General features: G+C 42.3%; 4 protein-coding genes and 1 non-coding gene across 17 annotated transcripts in view; 3 read left to right on the top strand and 2 right to left on the bottom strand.

Moving 5' to 3' along the window:
- nAChRalpha6 (nicotinic Acetylcholine Receptor alpha6) overlaps nucleotides 1-7,107 on the top strand; it is a 92,934-nt gene extending 85,827 nt beyond the window's left edge. For 3 of the 7 annotated variants that reach the window (NM_205953.3, NM_001201835.3, NM_205952.3), the window contains 4 exons: nucleotides 2,119-2,228; nucleotides 2,298-2,512; nucleotides 2,572-2,745; nucleotides 3,232-6,998. In NM_205953.3, the coding sequence (NP_995675.1) occupies nucleotides 2,119-2,228; nucleotides 2,298-2,512; nucleotides 2,572-2,745; nucleotides 3,232-3,316 (584 nt within the window). In that variant the 3' untranslated portion in view covers nucleotides 3,317-6,998. Of the gene's footprint in view, nucleotides 1-2,118; nucleotides 2,229-2,297; nucleotides 2,513-2,571; nucleotides 2,746-3,231 lie in introns of all 7 variants that reach the window. The other 4 variants (NM_001273373.2, NM_205951.2, NM_164874.3 and 1 more) reach the window with 2 other exon arrangements.
- A 209-nt stretch (nucleotides 7,108-7,316) lies between these two features.
- Nucleotides 7,317-8,463, top strand: CG13123 (uncharacterized protein). 3 transcript variants are annotated; one of them, NM_001273371.1, is made up of 3 exons: nucleotides 7,317-7,360; nucleotides 7,459-7,543; nucleotides 7,597-8,463. In NM_001273371.1, the coding sequence occupies exon 3, from the start codon at nucleotides 7,630-7,632 to the stop codon at nucleotides 8,440-8,442; it is 813 nt and encodes a 270-aa protein (NP_001260300.1). In that variant the 5' UTR covers nucleotides 7,317-7,360; nucleotides 7,459-7,543; nucleotides 7,597-7,629; the 3' UTR covers nucleotides 8,443-8,463. The 3 variants fall into 3 exon arrangements, with proteins under 3 accessions (NP_001260300.1, NP_001260301.1, NP_609315.1); NM_001273372.1 differs by having other exon boundaries at nucleotides 7,317-7,543; nucleotides 7,604-8,463; NM_135471.3 differs by having other exon boundaries at nucleotides 7,317-7,543.
- Nucleotides 8,464-8,465: 2 nt separating this feature from the next.
- CG4036 (uncharacterized protein) lies at nucleotides 8,466-9,542 on the bottom strand. Of its 2 annotated transcripts, NM_001201833.1 has the most exons (3): nucleotides 9,523-9,542; nucleotides 8,730-9,455; nucleotides 8,466-8,669 (listed from the first exon to the last, which is right to left on the bottom strand). In NM_001201833.1, exons 2-3 carry the CDS (start codon nucleotides 9,452-9,454, stop codon nucleotides 8,480-8,482), a joined length of 915 nt encoding a protein of 304 aa, NP_001188762.1. In that variant the 5' UTR covers nucleotide 9,455; nucleotides 9,523-9,542; the 3' UTR covers nucleotides 8,466-8,479. The 2 variants fall into 2 exon arrangements, with proteins under 2 accessions (NP_001188762.1, NP_609314.1); NM_135470.3 differs by having other exon boundaries at nucleotides 8,730-9,527.
- A 136-nt stretch (nucleotides 9,543-9,678) lies between these two features.
- hpRNA:CR18854 (hairpin RNA:CR18854) lies at nucleotides 9,679-13,130 on the top strand. 3 transcript variants are annotated; one of them, NR_156763.1, is made up of 6 exons: nucleotides 9,679-9,808; nucleotides 10,115-10,633; nucleotides 10,692-10,749; nucleotides 10,809-11,057; nucleotides 11,118-11,641; nucleotides 12,054-13,130. It is a non-coding gene; the product is annotated as a hairpin RNA:CR18854 (non-coding RNA). The 3 variants fall into 3 exon arrangements; NR_156764.1 differs by having other exon boundaries at nucleotides 10,685-10,749; NR_156762.1 differs by lacking the exon at nucleotides 10,692-10,749.
- Nucleotides 11,925-18,040, bottom strand: IP3K1 (Inositol 1,4,5-triphosphate kinase 1). Of its 2 annotated transcripts, none has more exons than NM_135469.4 (4): nucleotides 17,361-18,040; nucleotides 13,622-13,738; nucleotides 13,165-13,274; nucleotides 11,925-13,072 (listed from the first exon to the last, which is right to left on the bottom strand). In NM_135469.4, exons 1-4 carry the CDS (start codon nucleotides 17,637-17,639, stop codon nucleotides 12,253-12,255), a joined length of 1,326 nt encoding a protein of 441 aa, NP_609313.2. In that variant the 5' UTR covers nucleotides 17,640-18,040; the 3' UTR covers nucleotides 11,925-12,252. The 2 variants fall into 2 exon arrangements, with proteins under 2 accessions (NP_609313.2, NP_001245954.1); NM_001259025.1 differs by lacking the exon at nucleotides 17,361-18,040 and adding an exon at nucleotides 14,137-14,178.
- Nucleotides 18,041-18,628: the final 588 nt, after the last annotated feature.

The following is an 18,628-nucleotide window of genomic DNA, read 5'->3' as shown; positions in this document are numbered from 1 at the left end:
ACTCAAACTGCGAACGAAATCTTTTAAATATTAAATTGATTAATGCCTTTTATGTACATATACTATTCATATACTGATCGCTCGATTGCACAACTGGTATTGCAAAAATATCATTTCGCTGATATCCGCCGCTTATTGTGTTCGTTTGTTGAAATGGGTCGCGAATTCGTTTGCTTACAACAGATAACAGATAACCACTGTCCACTTGGAATGCACCCACCATCCCCACCAACAAACAATGAATTAATCTAATATTTATATGCTTGAAGATCGGGCACTCTTATTCGTGTGTGTTCTAACTTGTGTGTTGTGTTCTCTGCGAGAAGGTTCAGCCAAAAAATATCATTTAATATTAATCCTCTGTGATCGAATTTGATCAAGGACTCGCCTCTATATTCCCATCCTATTTTCCCCAAAACCCAATTAGAAACCAATGACACTGGGACCGAACTGCGGGACTGAAGAACAACGTCGATCCACGAGACTTCCTGCTTCCTCGATCCACTTGCACACGGAAACTGACCAAAATTTGACCAAATATTTTGCAGGTGTCACTATACTACTGTCGCAAACAGTTTTCTCCCTGCTGGTCGGCAATGTCATAACGAAAACCAGCGAGGCTGTACCGCTCTTAGGTATTCGAAATTTCAATTGACTCGTTTGTAACTTTGAGTTTATCATTTCGAAACAAAACAAAAAAAAAAAAACAATGAACATCCAATCAAACTAAATTAAAATTCTAGAGCTTTAAACAAAACTCTTCTCTCTTTTAGCTGATAAATCAAAAACAATTGAATATGAAAACCAAAAACGATTGTACAAAGTACTTATTAGACATAACGAAAGTTTGCGCTAAAAATCAAAAGTGAATCTTGTAAAAACCCAACTAGACCGACTAAAGTAGGTAAAAGAATGTTAAGCGATGAAGAGCATGATCCAATTCCAACTGGATAAACACGAGATGCAGATGATGAACCACAAAGAGTATTTTTGGAACCCAAAACCCCGAAAACCCGAAAACTAACCCGAACCCAACTGGAACAACCTCCGCTTCTTTAGACTTTTGGCTGAACCTCTTTGACTCTGCGAGAGACTCCAACTAACACGATAACCACACTCGATTCTATCCCGATTCTTTATCCGATTTTGCGAATGTGGGTGCTATAGCTTCGCTAGTCCACCCGTCCGCAAATCGAAATCGCTATGTACATACATATTTAATTCTTCGCTTAAGGTAACCGCAATTAGGCGTTGTACCTCAAACCCAAGTATGAAAAGCCCACTAAAAGCAATGAACTAATGAAACCGATTACTCAATCATAATTACCTATTCAGAGAGCATACAGTAAACTGCAGAAACGCTAAATCAATTGCAAACACATAATCCGTTCGCCGAAGCAATTAAAATATCAATTCCCAGCATTCTCTAGAACAATTTTAAATTACTACATACCCCGACACAGAAAACCAATGAACCCCGTCCACAAAAACAAGTTGCTTGCTTTTATTAGTGTAGAATGAGCAGGGACAGTAAAGTCTCAAAAGTAATATATTGCCATACTATACATTAAGTATTATCAATAAAAAGAAAAGGATTTAATATCAAATAGAAGTTTTGCGAAAGATCGCATTTCAAAATAACCAATATCTTACGATTTTACTGTCCTCTGTTTCGAGTTTGTCTTCAATTACTAAAGCCATACAAGCCATACTAGCGCATGACTCTTAATCAAAACAGTTTACACTAAAGTGCATGCAGAGAATGAAACCTAAAAGTATTTAGTAATAATCCAAATGTAGTGGCTTTCACTAGGCATTACTTAGTAGTAACGTGCGTAACATAACGTAGTCACAGCATTGTAACAACACAGTAATTTTGATTACGCTACTTTCTCTAATCGTAAATCTAACCAAAGTCTTTCATGAAATGAAGCTAAACTAAAGTAATGTTGTACTATTTTCGTAAATTATTATTTCGAGCTTCTGTTCTTAGTGTTTTGATGATTTTGAGAGACCCCGGAGCACCACTCTAATATAGGCATTTTCTCTGCTCTCTGTTCACCCCACAAACTGCCATCCGCAATCCGCAAACCCAAAATTTCGCACCTAAATCCTTAGGCACCTACTTCAATTGCATCATGTTCATGGTCGCCTCGTCGGTGGTGCTGACAGTAGTGGTGCTCAACTACCACCATCGCACAGCGGACATTCACGAGATGCCACCGTGGGTGAGTCCCCCATCACTTTAAGCCACTCTCTGTTCCCCCGTTTTATTGCCGTACTTCATTCATAACCAGATCAAGTCCGTTTTCCTACAATGGCTGCCCTGGATCTTGCGAATGGGTCGACCCGGTCGCAAGATTACACGCAAAACAATACTATTAAGCAATCGCATGAAGGAGCTGGAGCTAAAGGAGCGCTCCTCCAAATCCCTGCTGGCCAATGTCCTCGACATCGACGACGACTTCCGGCACACAATATCTGGCTCCCAAACCGCCATTGGCTCGTCGGCGTAAGTTCTGCTCTTAATATCCAAATGTTCCATATTCAAATGTAAATTGAAATCTGCAGCAGCTTCGGTCGGCCCACAACGGTGGAGGAGCATCACACGGCCATCGGCTGCAATCACAAAGATCTTCATCTAATTCTCAAAGAATTGCAATTTATTACGGCGCGGATGCGCAAAGCTGACGACGAAGCGGAATTGATCGGCGATTGGAAGTTCGCGGCAATGGTTGTGGATAGGTAAGAAAGTAAAAATCCCTTGAGATATTTAAGTTCGATTTGTGATACGATCTAAAGTTAAACGAAAAACAAACATTTGTCATACGAGAAATATTACATTTTGGTCCAAATTCTGAAAGACAACTGCTTTGTAATATTTCCATCACTATTCCACTATTCATCCGCACTCAACCACACAGTAATGAACTTTAAGATATGTACTCGCGAATGGGTGTGAATTTATTGAACCAAAACCGGCAGCATTTGACAGGCGCCTGCTGTGCACGTCAAACAATATGGCCACACGACTTCCGGCGGGATAAACGTACACAAACGCAGTGCCTCACGCACGCACGCATACAACAGCATACACACACACACACACACACTCACCCGTGCACGTGGCGCAAATATTAAAAGATGGCCGACTGCCGGCCGCCATTTTGTTTGGCAGCCCTGCTGATTTGTTTGCTAAACCAGCGCTTTGCTTGCTCTTCTACTCCACAGATTTTGTTTAATTGTTTTCACGCTCTTCACGATTATTGCAACGGTTACGGTGCTGCTCTCCGCTCCGCACATAATCGTGCAATAAGGACGCTCGAATTAGGCCATTAAGCTACGGATACGTCGGAAGCATCGGCTGACGGGAGATGCCTAGTTAAGTTCTTTTTCAAAAACAAAAAAACTAGCAAAGCTGCTTCAAAACAAAGCAAACAAAAACAAACAACAAAGAAAACTACAAAAAAAAATAATAATAAAAACAAAAAATTGTTAATTACATTTTTAAGTAAAGACAAAGAGCAAAACGAAAATGTTGCAAGAAAAAAAAACAAAAAGAAAACAAACAAAATCATGTACTAAAAAATATTTTATGGACAAACCAAACAAAAAAGCAAAAATTACTGCCGTACAAGAACCGAAAAAGTGTTAAATAGGCTACACACATACACACACAAATTATAAGAGTTAAGCAAACAAGCAAAAAGAAACAACAATTCGGTTAGGAATAGCCGTAAAAAAAGGAGCAGCAGGACGAAAAGGAAAACAAGGAAACATCGCGGGACAGGACACTCAAAAGTTACATGACACAGACACACTCACATACATCTAGGTAATTGTATGTACAATAACAGAGTTATAAGTTAATTAATATGCTCAGTTGTTATAATTTATGTAAGGTGAACGGACGACACACAAACACACAGACACAGCTAAACCTAAGATATATGATATATGTATAAGATATTGTTCCTATGAGACATTAGATATGTATTTAAAATGGCAAACACACTCACGTACAGAAGATACACACCGACACTGAAGCACTTAATTGACAAATGCAAAAACAAGGGAATGAAACCATTTATTCGCAGGAAAGGACGAAAACAGGATAGGCACATAAGGACAGTTGAGGGATTGAGAGGTAAAATTTATGGTCTGATGACCCTTTGTTGTCTGCATTTTTAAGCTCTAATATTTTCGCTTTCGGTTTTCATTTCGGGATCACGTGGACCAACACTATTTTGTTTGATTTCCTTCATTCCAGTTTGCAAACAAAATATGATCCCAGTGAAGAAACCCTTGCGAAATCCCATTTGATTATATACTCACTTCGGTTTTACTTTTACATCTTTTGGAACGCTTTTGGAGAGATATTTGCAAGATAGCTGATTGTAAATGATAACAAACTGACACATAATAATTGGAAAGGTCTATATATACATACATATACTCATAGTGAATTGAATTAATTTTTAAAAGACGCATTCACGAACACGGTGAAGGGAAGGGCATGTTCGTTGAACATCATGTTTTTAGAAAATTTATTGTTGAAATATTGTAGCGAATTGAGTAAGCATTAAGGGCGAATGAAACCGAGTTATAGTCACCAATTAATTAGTCAAAGTAATAATAAACGGAAATTGAAAACCAGAGATCCCAAAACCGAACTAGCAATACAAGAACAACAGGTGTATATATATTTTATGACACATATATCACCGCATATATACATACACATATATATACGCATATATATATATATATATGGATATATTTTTAATAAAACAATACGGAATCGAGCAAAACTAAAGACACTAAGCAGATGAAGCTAAGCAGCGCAAGAACAGAAACCCACTAAGCAAAACCCATAAAAACCAACCAACCGAACCTAACAAAATGCCACTCGAAATCACAAGGATAAAATCACAATTTTGTTGGAAATTTCGCATAGTTTTCGGATGAGTTCTCTTTGTCTATATCTATGTACTCACGTATACCCCTGTGTATTCCTAGAAACGAGCTTCGAATTTTGTCTACTTTACTCTGCTCTCCCCCCCAAAAAAAAAAAAAAAAAACACACAAAGCAAAACAGTGATATTTATGGTATAGCCCCCAAAAAGACGAACTCAAACACTCTTTCCGGAACCCACCTAAGAAACCTTGAAACGTGAATGTTTTCTACACAAAAACCAAAATCAATGAAAAACCTACCTCCTTATCGAATGAGAACGATAATGATCGAAGGACGATGAAGCATAGAAACACTGCCGAGTTAATCGCACTACCCACTCCCCTCGTAACAAAAAAAAAACCACGAACCCATTTTCTTATTTTCGTCCTGCCAAAGAGAATTTCTAACAGAATTGTGTGACGAGCAACCACTTTTGATAGCCAGACGTAAAGTTTACTTAACGGTTAAACCAGATCGGCCCTATACATAGCCACTATGCCCGATGCCCGATGTCAAAATTTCCGAATGTCAGATTGTCAGAAGGAATCCAATCGAGTGCTGAAATCAATTGAAGGAACTGCAGATCAGATCTAAGCGTTTAATGTGTATACACTCACTTTGTATGGTTTATTTGCATTTAGGTATATTTAAATTTAGATTTGATATGAGACGATTTTTACTTGCGCCCAGAGCGATGGGTGGTAATCCTACCGAAAACTGCTCTGTCCCCATGAGGTTGTTGTTTTTCGAGGTGCGAATTCCACTTGAAATTAAGATCTTGAGTTGAAGTTTCAGAAACAGAATAAGAATAAGATGTGGAGAGATAGAGAGCGAGAGCTGCGGAGGGTGTGTGCATTTTAAATTTAATTTTTTTTATAATTAATTTAGTGCTAATCTTTGAGCAGCTAGGCGCATAATTAGAACTACGTATATGTGTATGGATGTCTTTTTGATAAAAAGAAGCTGTTTTAAGAAGCAAACCATTTTCTACACTCTTTAAAAGATTGAACTCTACGTGTACGAGATTATGTATAATACAAGTAATAATAATTTAGCGTTAACTAGGCAATTATAAAATGCGGTGACCTGCAAAAGGAGCCATAAACTAAGCGTCCTACATTAGGAGAGGTCGACCTTCGACCTCAGCGATTACCAGAGATAAAGTTAATGCGATAGTGCAGTTGCGAGCGGGAAGGCGAAAACTAAAACGATAAACGAATTTAAAATTGATAATGAAAATTAAAATGAAATTACCACGAAACCAAACTTGTAGCGAAGCCAAGTGCTTTTTCATTTGAAAACTCTACTACTCACTTACGACTTACCTACTTTGCAAGTATTAACTAATTTCCTCTGATCAGAGTTACACGCAATCGCGAAATGCAAAAAGCTAATTACAAAACGGTTGGTACACGCCCAAAACACACACAGTCAGACATGGAAAATGAAAAATGAAAGCATTCAAATTGTTCGTATTACAAACAAAAAAAGAAACAAATAATAATAAAGAAATCAGCAAACCGAAGAGTTCGAGTTTCGTTTCAATTGCACTCCGCATGTTCTCAAACCCCCCAGGGCAATTAAACAGAGTTCAACAATAAATAGCGCATTAAAAACCGATTCGAGAAACACTTTTTTAAACAAGGCAAATATATTTAAAATTAGCATTTAACTAAACGACAACAAAAACTTAGTCTATAAACCGCGAATGTTTAGCACTAAACTGACCCGAGCAGAAATCTGCCAGCCAACCCGAATCCAAATCCAAGACTCCACCTGTGTCCCAAGTCTAACTACCACATCAATTTAAATAGCTTATTGCATAATTATTAAACCGTTACTGAATTTCTGTCGATTGCCAATCGCGAAAAAGAAAACCATAAAAATCTTCCCGAATATTATGCATGTAAAAAAGGAAATGGCTAAGTCAAAAAGCAAAAAAATTAGCAAGAAGTCTGTTGTCAATAAGAATTATTGGCAGACAAATAACTTTCGTCACATTGACGATAATAACTAATTTTAAGAGAAAAACCAAGGAATTAATTGATTTAAATAATAAACAAATTAATATTAAAAATCGAGAGACATGATTGCAACAAAAACACAAAAAACTGAATAAATATTTATTTTGAAAAGAGAATTGAAACGACCAGTGGTTTTCTTTATTACAATCTCTGCGGAATAAGAACATTATTCTTTGTTCTCTCCTTTTGCAGATTTAAAAAGTAACAGTTTCGTCATTGTCATCGTCATCGATTTTAAAATGCAGTACGACCGTAAATGGACTGTCACAAAACTAAATATTAATACTGAAAATACATGCATGGCTAACACAATACTAAAGAACGTGAACTTAACCATATTTAGCCACACTGTTGTTTACATGGCTGCATTTCTTTGAATGTATTTATATTAACATTAACATTACAGTTTATTTACATTAATTAAATAATAAAACCCATGGACCTGCGTAAACTGTGCCGCATTTGCTTCGTGGACAGCGCTTCGGTGGATATACGGGAGCACAGGAGCGGTGGCAGTTCGGATCAGACAGTCCTCCAGCTGATAGAAGCCATGTTCGGCTGGGTAAGACCTTCGAAATGACTTAAACATAAGTGAATACGTATAATATTCAACAGAACATAGCACTTAATCTTACTGAGGAGCTGCCCATGATCTGTAATGATTGCTTGGAAGATTGCCTGCAGCAGTACGCCTTCTTCAGGAAGCTAACGTTCGCCAATCAGCAGCTACTGCAGCTCTACAACGAGGCGGAGGTAGAAATGTGCCAAGTTAAGATGGACGCAACGGAGGAAGAGCCCGAAAACCAGGCTAGTGATGAATTCGAGATACTGGAGGAATTCAGGAGGATACCACTGGATTATGTGGTTTTAGACCCCGATCGTCCTACAGAAACAAGACAAACGAGGAGAAGGACGGATAGCTGTACGAAACCCTCTCAAAGGCTGGCCAACCAAGATTCGCTGATTGTCTCCGAGTTTTTACCTGCCACCACAGCCCAACCACGACTGGATCTATCCGACTCTCAGCTGGAGCAACTGGAATCCCCAGCATACGAGATGCGCACCGTGGACTATGCTGCCGTCGAACTGAAACACTACAACCTGGACGAGTACAACGAGGCCAATCGCCTGCTGGACGTGGAGCCCAGTGGCAGCCAGGCCATCTACAAGTGCCAGTACTGCCCACTGGCTTATGCCTCGCCTCAATATCTGAAAACCCACGTGCGCAATTCGCACGTCTGCAAGTACTGCACCACCGCCTTCGCCAAGGTTCGCGATCTCAATGAGCATATTCGGCAGAAGCATCCGCATCACCAGTGCGTTGTCTGCTCCAACAACTTTAGTACCAGTAGCAATCTGAGGGCTCACTTAAAGAAAATTCATGGAGTTCAGCTGCCCGCACAGGTGGCACTGCTGGATTACAGGCCAGCCAGTCAGGATCGGGATAATCCGCGCTCATAATAAAGATTATATTACATAGTTACATTGGTCTTGTTTGCTAGTTTATTTGCCAGAATATCTGAGACTTTTCTCGGACAGGATCTCCCTTTTGGATGTCTACGCCATTGATGTACATGGGCGTAAACTCCCGGTAGGCTACACAAACGCGGCGCTCTTGGACATCCTCGCGTAGTACAGAATGCTCAAACTGGTACCTCGCTGGCCCATACAAAACTATCAAGGAGAGGCTGAAAAGCAGGGATAGTAAATTTAACCCGGAAGAGAAGGCAATAAATAAGTAAACTTACTTTGGCATAGGTATGCGCAGCACCTTTCCCTCAAAAGTTGCAAGTTGGTCATCTGTCAGTAGAGGCGCCAATAGTTCATCTTCGTAGCTGGCAACCAAGTCCAAGTTGTACTTGCCCGATTGTTGAACTTCGTAGGGCGTCAAAGTGAGCACTGAGTCGCCGAGGCAGTTGACAGTGACCACACGCTCGCCCCAGATCCAGCAATCGTCCACGTGCGGATCTATGCTGGCTCCTTTGCTGGGCTCGTACTCCAGGGAGCACTGTTCGATGGTCTGAAAGCCACGAAGCAGGGGAACGTCTTCGAAGCGCCGTTGCACATATTCCGTTGTCCTGGGGAATCCGGCAAAGGATCCCAGCCGCAGTTTGCGCTTTTTAAAGTTGGTCTTGGGTCCGAAGTTCTGTTTTCGCCTGCCGCTCTGCGAGATGTCCCATGGCAGGTCATCCAAGTCGGCTATAAGTTGGGCGCCCTCATCAACGCTAAGGAATTCCTCCTGCACCAGGATGCCCGGCAGTGGGAGGCCCTCATCTTTTTTGTGATTTTCATGATCCTTTTGGACATGATTGGTATCCCAACCGCGCTGCAGAAGGTCGCACTGGATACAGTAGGACCATGCTTCCAGTTGCTGGAATTGTTCCCGTAGCGAGGTCTTCGCTATATGAAAGTCCTGTTCGCAGCTCAAGCAGGTGCGAACGCCCTTACAACCGCAAGGACGAATTGTATTCATCCTGAAATTGGGCAAAAGCACGTTAATTACAAACAGACTGCCAGTGTTACCGGATGTTCCAAATATACCGGCTTCGGTATCGTAATAAAATACCAATCATAGAATTAATGTTTGGTAAATACCGACCAGAATTTCGAAAATAATCGTAATAAAATACCAATCATAGAATTAATGCTTTGGTAAATACCGACCAAAATTTCGGAGAATAATACCTAATTCGGTCTAGTATGCTCGGATTTTTCGCTTTGTCTCACCACGGGTTGTCATCCTCTATTTTTGCATCGTCATCGGACTCCGAATCCCTTTCATCAACCTTCAGCTTGCAGGTGCAGTGCTGAGCATACCTAAGCCAAAGTAAGTTGAATTATCGCCCACTCTACCGCGTTACTTTACTACCGGGAGCTTACGCCCATGTACTGTAGATGGTCTGGCTGCCACTGGGCTCCACCACCACGCGTTTTTTAGTTCGATAGCAGCATGCTCCATGCATAGTCCATGCTTATAAGACATTACAATGTGAAACTCTGATGAGAAAATGTTTATAAGTCGAAATTAATTTCGTTATATGGCGGTTACCTTAGCCAATAATTCCTCATACTTTCAAATTCATTAGTTTATAGGACAATTAACTTAAACTTTCTCATCTTCGCTGCTTTGCAGAAGGTTGCAGCTAAACCGAAGACCGCTCCAAATGTAAAGGGTGGCCAAGATATGTGGTCGACCGACCGTACCAAGAAAGCCAACTCTTTAACCAACCCAAAAATAGCAAGAGGAAGTGGAATACGTTATTGATTATGTTGCCTCCAAGTAGGGCGGAATGTTCAATATAAGACGGGAAACTATGGATCAAATGATGATTCCCGGGATTCAAGCAAGAATTTGGCTTGCTATGCATTAATCAAAAAATAACTCAGCAGAAGGTCAAGGGCCTACGCGAATTGAATAAGATTCTTGAAGCCAGGAATGCCATCACTTCGACCCCCAATAATGGCAAAAAATCCTTGTAGTGGATTCGGATGATAATGCTAATGACTCCGATGTGGACCCTAGTGCCGATAAAGAAGCAAGCTGAGCATGGCTCCGACTTTATCCGTTAGAAATGGCAAGAATGCTGCTGAAATGGATTCGGAGTCCGATGACGATGCAGAAATGGAGAATGACAAATCAGTACAACCCCAGGTGAGATTATTATTATATAGATTATATTAGATTAAATTAGAAAAATCAAAGCACACAGATATATAACCCTCAGTTCATTCTTCGAAATTCTGGCCAGCATTTACATAACATTGATGGTATGATTGGTATTTTACCACGAATAAACTGTTGTTAATGTGTTTTTACGCAATTTTAGGATGAATACAATTCATAGTTGCGGTTGTATGGGCGTGCGCACCTGCTTGAGCTGCGAACAGGACTTTCAGGTAGCAAAGAGCTGCCTCGGCGAATCAGTGCTCTCTTTGATGCCCTACGAAGTTCAACAACCGGGCAAGTACAACTTGGACTTGGTGGCCAGCTACGAAGATGAACTATTGGCGCCTCTACTGACAGATGACCAATTTGCAACTTTTGAGGAAATGGTGCTGCGCATACCTTTGCCAAAGTATGTTGACTTATTTATTGCCCACTCTTCCGGGTTAAATTTACTATCCCTGCTTTTCAGCCTCTGCCTAATAGTTTTGTATGGACCAGGGTGAGCCAAGCTTTGGAGATGGAGGGCAGGTCATCGCTATCTTCTGCCGTTTGACGAGCCCTAGCCTTGCGTCCACATTGGAATCACTATCATCATCATCCGAATCCTCTACAACGATTTTTTCCCCATTATTGGTGGTCAATATGTCGGCAATCCTGGCCTTGACGATCTTAGTCAATTCGCGCAGCTCCTTAACATCAACGTTCTTCTGAGTTACATTTCGATTAGTGCATCGCAAGCCAGATTCTTGCTTGGCTCTCAGGAATCATCCTTTGGCCCATAGTTTTCCATCTGATCTTGAACATTTCGCCCTCCTTGGTGGCTACATGATAAATCATTTTTCCACCTCCCTTTGCTTCTCTGAGTCGGTTGAAGCGTTGGCTTTCTTGGTGCCGGCGGTCGGTCGACCACGTACCTTGGCCATCTTCACATTTGGTGCGATTTACATAGCTGCAACGTTGCAATTATTCGAGTATGAGGAGTTTTTGGCTAAGGTAAGAGAGTTTCACAAAGCATAAATGTTTATTCGTTAATATATTTTCAATTTAGGCAGTCATTCTTAATTGTTACATAAGAATAGATTTTCAATTCTATTTGAACTTTCTTAGTTTACTATTCTAGTCCAATCTTTAAATGCTTCAGACAATAATCGCCCTGTTTGAAATAAACTCATTTATAGTGTAAACTTGTATATTTACCAATATAAAGCGACCAAAATGTATACACAGATTGATTTACTCCCGATTTTCCTTTTATAAGAATTCAAACTCAAGGCTTCACTTTCTTAAGATATTTTATTTTTTGTGTTCTGATTTGGATTGCTTTGCACAAATACTTAGTTTAAACCTGTTTCAATCAAACAAATGCTGCTTGTTGATCAATACTAATCGTAATTTTTTTTTTCAGCTACTCTTAAACTTTCTAACCGAGCTGAATCCCGATATTTCCAATATGGAACAAGGAGTTAATATAGGGTGGAGCTCAGCCCGGGCGATGCGGTGAATCCTCTTCTCTTATCTAACTTTCTATCTGTACAAATGGAGCTTGGGTGATCAGTCTTTTGGTGCAGATCCAGCTGCCGGTGCAATCGATCCGTGTCTATCCATTAGATTTTAAGGCAGCTGCGATGGGAGCCACAGCGGGCGTAGACCTCCTCGAAGGAGCGGATGAGCTCGTCCATTCCGCGTAGCAGACCCTCCTCTCGGTTTCCAGGCGCCCAAGCACTTCGATGGTCCACCCTCACATGGGGTGGCAGCTCCCGGCACTTGGCGAAGTCAATTAGCCAAACGCCAACGCGATCGTCATCGTAGACGATAAAGATGCTGGAGCCAATGATCTCGTGGCTGGCGAAGAAGGTCGACTGTTCGATGACCAGGCGCATGTGCTTTAGTCGCTTCAGCAGCTCCTTTTGCACGGATCGCCGAGCAGCCAGAAACTGTTCGATCGTCTGGGCAATCTGCTCGCTGCTTCGGCACGTCTTCAAATCCTTGACAGGCGGTCGTCCGCGCAGACGCAGTGCTTCGATCCGGAAACCCTTGGAGTGGGAGGAGGACAGGGACTCCCGGAATGTCATGTACCGCAGCTTGGTGATCGCTCGTGCCTCGTGCTCCGCAGGCGTGGGAGCTCCCGCATCCACGGCGATCATCTTCTGGTAGAGGTCCGGTCTGAGCGTGGCATTGCTGACCTCCGATTCGAGAAAGGTGCGGCTGCCCATCTTGATGTCCATCACACACGGATCCCGAAAGCCAGCCAGCAGATCCTGCAGCTCAATAAAGTGCTGTGATTGCATCTCCTGTATTCCAAAGTAGGCGGGCACTATCTGAGCGGTCTGTGGTTCCTTGCAGATCAGTCGGTAGGCATGTACTTCGCTATCCTCCAGTCCTGAGATCCGTTTGCGCACTATTCCAGTCGATGTGGGAACAATGCTGCAAAATAAGAATAATAGTAGCAGTTAGTAAATTGACTAATAAAATGTTTGTTTTCAAAACAAAATTTAAGTTATTGGTAAGATCCTTACCTCTCTGGGTGACCGGATAGCTGCATCCAGCCCTGTGGCTTCGCCTGCTTGTGGGCCTGCTGATGCTGGAGGAGATGTGGCGTTGCTGGGGCACTCAGCTCTAGGGCATTCTGGAAAGCGAAAGAAGAAAAAAATTAACTTAGTAAAGGATAACAAGAAATACGCATTCATTGATAAATTGCAGTTATCGCGGCTGCGAACGGGTTTGCCTCGATCTTTTTCGCCAGAGGGAAACATTACTGTCCGCCGGCAGCGATTATAAATAATCAAACGAATTTTATTTGCCAGCCGACGGGCCACGCCCAACTCACAGCCTCGTAAACGTGAAATTTATGCAGGCAGCTCGCCAGGCCAACCGATCGCACATTGTCCGAGGCTCCTGACCAGGAAGCGCTACGGTGGAAAGTTTCTGGCCAATTGCCACGAGACGAGTGTGCTAACAACATGGGGTACTTACAATGGCCAAGAACTTGAGCAGGGACATCTGAGCCGGATCCTGCGCCTGGATGTGATTCTTCGGCGCCTGGCCCGATCTCTGTAGACTCAAATAGTCGCAGTTCTCGTTGGGTATCCGCTGTAACAAAGGAAATGAATAAATTTGTTAGTCAGTGCAAGAAGGTGATACAAAATATTTAACATTGCAATGCATTTTGTGACTCACGAAGGCGTTAATTAATTATTCAAGCCGAATGCATGGGTAAATGGCAAAAAAAATTCTAGGCGGCCCGTTTTGTTTATGCTTATATAAAAATGCGGAGCCACTTGATGGGTCGTCGTGTGTGGTTTACGACCGAGATCCCCGGCACTGCCGTGTCCCTAATGAGGCACTTAGTATGCAAAGTTGGCGTTTGTTTTTGTTTGCGCTGCCTATGCGAATTGAGCCATAAGCATTGGCCATAACAAATAACGATCTGTCAGCGTAGAAGGCGATCCGAGCCAATATGAACTGATCAAAACCAATCCGATACAAACCGAAACGATCCTCACTCCGTTGCTGTTGATTAATTGACTAATTAAGGTAAATGCCGCGGAACTTGTTTCGGCCCCCCCATCTTATATGGCCGCCTATCTGTTTCTGCTCTTGTTTTCTTGCGCTTATCTCTCCACTATTATCGTATCTTAACTGGCCAGATAACACTGCGTATTCTTAAGCAGTTCCCTACCAACGCCCGTAATCTTGGGCTAATAGCATTGCCCCGAATGGCGAGCGATCTTTACGTAAGTCGGCAAATTTGCACATGTGGCACAAATTCGTCACGCGTTCCATTTCACTGAGCTGAAGGGATGAAAAAGGGGTGGATGGCATCACAGTGAACACCCGTTGCCAGGGTCATCGCTGCTTATCAGTGGTGTATGGTATGATCTTGGGCTTATCATTTTGCGGCAGTTAGCGGTTGGCAAATGTTTGATTTGAGGGTGCAAATACACTGGCTTAACTGCGAAATCCCCATAGATGTGGGTTAGAGATAATGAATGGCGACCATGATTCTTGACTTTAGAATCGCTTTGAATGTGAAATTTGGCTAACGGCGCCTAAAATTGTAATTTCTCAGACCTGTTTTGGTCAAATTCTATTGGCCTCTCGTCTCGCATTTCCATATCGATGGTTAACCAAAAAGACCCCCCCATTATATGTATTAATTAGGCGCTAATAAGATGTCACATTCGTTTGAGGTGGAGCGAGCACCGCCTATCAGATTCCAATAATTAATATTCGAGGTTCGTTTGATCGTGTCGTCAGCACTGACCTTTATCGAGAGTTACATGTTACGCTTCGGAGTTAACGGGGATTTAATTATAGCTTCGATCGGAATAATCGACGTCAGCGGTTTGTATTCATTGACTACTTGTTTTACAACTGCATTTACTATACTACAGATTGGCAGCGAGCCCATTAAATAGTCTATATTTGTACATTTTTGCACGTACGCCACCACCACCTGGTTGAAATTAGCACATGGGCATTCATTTGGATTAGAGTTAAGTACGTCATACTGTTAAAGAATCGGGGTCACCCTATTACTTCACTTTTATATGCTATTACATGTTTAATTATCTCATCACTTGGATGATGTTCGCTCGTGTGTGATATTGTTTTTTTCACAGAAATCTCGACAAAGGGAAAACCTCAGCGAAATCACTTCTGACAGATGAAAAGTTAAAACCGCAATGTGAACAAAACAATAATTAACTTTAACTCTGACATCGGGTAACAACAAAAAATTACAGCACTTTTCGCTTGAGCGATTCGATTCGCATTCATTTGAGTTCAAATTCGAGATCGAGTTCGGGTTCTGAGTGCGTTTTGGCCGCGATTTCAGCCAAATCGTTATTTTTAGACTGTTTTTTTTTTTTTCATTTTGTTGCGATTCTCCGGCGTTTAACTAAGCCCACAGTTTAGTAGTGTTTATTTATGACTACTTAACATATTCTATAGCCGCCGGACGAACGTGTTAACGGACAGAAACAAAATAGCAACGAAAAAATTAAAGCACACCAAAGAGGCAAATAGAAAAAAAAATTAAAAAAAAAAAAAATAGCTAAACCTTTGCTCAAATAAATTTATGCGCGTGACGTCAGGGCGCTTTGGCTGAGCTGTTAATCAACCTGCCGAATTAATATATATTTTTTTAAACTGTCTAAATGTAGGATTCTTGGTTCACCTTAGTTTCGGCTCCATCCTAACCCCGATGAGGGCTGGTTGCTTTTGACCCTGAACCTGCAGCATGCAACATGAAGCCGGTTTTTCAGGATCCTCAACGCGATGGGCGTGACTCAGGTGCAGCAGCCTTCGCAGGTTTTCTAGAACACAACCCTGACATTATAATACAATACCGTGGCGAGGAGAAGAAATTGGCCCAGACCGTCTGGGGGGTTTCTTTGATATATCGATAGTCTCGGTCCGTCGGGGAGTTTATTTGCATTGACGTCAATCCAACGAAAGGGGCGACCAGGGGCTACCCTGCTGAAGGGAAAGGTGGCAGATGGGGCCCGAAGGGGGTTCAAACCAGTTGGCTTAAAAAAAGTATCAATATCGCAATACTCAGCCCATCAGCAGAGGGTTAGAGATCCGTGTCCCAGGGCCAGAAACTATGCGACTCTTTTAGCACCACCACTAAGCACCATTCTAAGTCGCAGTTCTAGTGGCTGGCACATTGGTCATGAGTAACCCAACCGTTAGCCGGAGGAGAACCGGATCCGAAGTGCGTCAATATGAATAACGTCTTGTTCCCTTTGCTGCACTCATCGCCGCTTACACGAAAATCTACGTGAATCACTCTGCGAAAGTTCGACATTCACCGCGAATTCGAATCAACGGAATGGGCTACATAATTAAGATGAAAACGGTTCGATTAGGGGGAATAACCATGGTTTTACATTTAGAAACTAGATTAGTAGCCCCAAACCCGATCGCCGTGCTTCTAATAACCTTCGCTCTGCTCGCAAGCCTTGATCTTAAAGCACCTCAAAATTAAAATGTCCGAAATAAACGGATAATAGCTGAGGCCGTTAAGTGTGTGGGCCGCTGCACTTGACACTTGAAACGATCGAGAGTGCTCCAAGTGATCACACTGAGAGAAACGAAGTCAATAAACCCAAGAGGGCTTCAATCACTGAATGAAATAAGGACTTGACTGTCTAAAAAGGGAGATGAATCTCTCTCGTCTTTGTCAACGAATCAATTGTCTTTAATGAAACGGAATCGAAATGAATCGATTCGATTGTCCCCACTGGCGGACAAGCCAAGTGTCCACATCTCAATCTGCTGGCGATGTGTGATCATAACTGGCCATGTCCGGCTGAGTTACGCTCACGGGTCTCATTTGCTCCGGCTTTAATTAGCGCAGACTCGTAGTAGTATGCAAATTGGCGTTACGTGGATTATTGGAATTCCAGGCCGCCCTCCTCCGAGCTCCCCCGCACCACACTCTGTTTGCCATTCGCATATTTGGGGTGGTGACTGGGTGGAGACCCACAGATGTTTCAACAATGTGTCCGTCCACAACAAACAGACGTCATTCACGATCCGGAGTCGGAGTTTACCAGCACCCCGTATGCTTTTTTCGACTGTCTTACTTATATTTTTTTGGTCACTTTCTCTGCAAGTTGGCTTTCTACGCGGATGTGGATGCGTTGCCCCAATCCTCATTGACGTCACAATCGCTTACAAGCTTTCTTTTCTTTCGGCCACTTACCTCGTTATTGTTGTTCGATTGCTGCTGCTGCTGCTGTTGCTGCTGTTGCTCCACTTCCAACATCATGGCACTGCGCTGCTTGGATGAAGCACTCGTGTCCAGGGCAATCAGCTTCCATAGCTGCTTGAGTCCGATGTTGTCGATGCAGGAGAAGCGCAGCTTCTCATTGGACCAGGCCATCGTGGAGCGGCTTCTCGAGGAGCTGGTCGATTTGGAGGAGGCCTTCTTCTCTGGCTTGGCTTGAATGGGCCGTTGGAGCACCGTAGAAGTCATAGTCATTCGGTTTGGTTTCGGCTGCACACTGGGTTTCACTTGGCTGACACTTGGAATCGACTATACTCGTATATATCGTAGATTTTCACGCTTTGCGACTTTATGCTCGCCACATTTGCATTCTGACTCCAAGTCTCGGGTTCTCTATATATGTGAGTACTTTCGTATTTCCTATTCAAAACTGCGTTCTCGTTTCACTTCACTTGCACTGTGCCTTCCACATGGGAGAACTTCGCTATCTTTATCTAAGTGCGCTTTGTTTTTGCACATTTATCTTTATCGCTCGGCTCCGTTGGGAACTGTATATATAGGCACTGACGATCGCGGCGAATCGAATCGAATCGGTGGATCCGGCGAAAATCGTGGCGTTACGTGGTCTAGCGGCTCTGGATGGCGACTAACTGGTTTCGCCATATGGCAGCCAGTTTTGTGATCAAACAGCTCGGCAATCGTCGCCGCTCGTTCGGCTCTCGGCAGTTTCACGAAGTGTTCTCTGGGAATTGGAGTGCCAGAGAGTTACGTGGGTTTTCTCTCTGGGGAGCACTGATCGCTAGCGGTGGAGAGAGCCCAGAGAGGGTGGGGCTACCACCAGCCGGAGTTGATCGAATTAGTCTTCTGGATATCTCGGGATGAGTAGCTGGGAGCGATGTTGAAAAGTAGGAGGGATTATATCTTAATGTACGAATTTGTATATAAAGCAATAATCACAGCGCAATTATAACAAGTTCACAAAGCAACATTTATATTCGCATTAAAAAAGAAATGATAATAATAATGCGATAAAAACTTTTTTTATGAATACATACATACTGGCTACATTTTAATTACTCGAAGTGCGCCCTCGTGCAGAATTCATTTTAGAATATATTAATGCCTATAAAGCTATTAATAGTAATTTATTTTAATTGAATTTATTTGTTATACTGTTGAGTAATTGAGTAATTTCATAATAGGCGATCAAGCAGAATTTGTATTACCCTATTGAAACGATCTTT

The sequence above is a fragment of the Drosophila melanogaster genome, chromosome 2L, assembly GCF_000001215.4.
Source record: "Drosophila melanogaster chromosome 2L".
Classification (NCBI taxonomy): domain Eukaryota; kingdom Metazoa; phylum Arthropoda; class Insecta; order Diptera; family Drosophilidae; genus Drosophila; species Drosophila melanogaster.
Note: the sequence above shows the minus strand (reverse complement) of the source record. Positions and strands in the feature narration are given on the sequence as shown.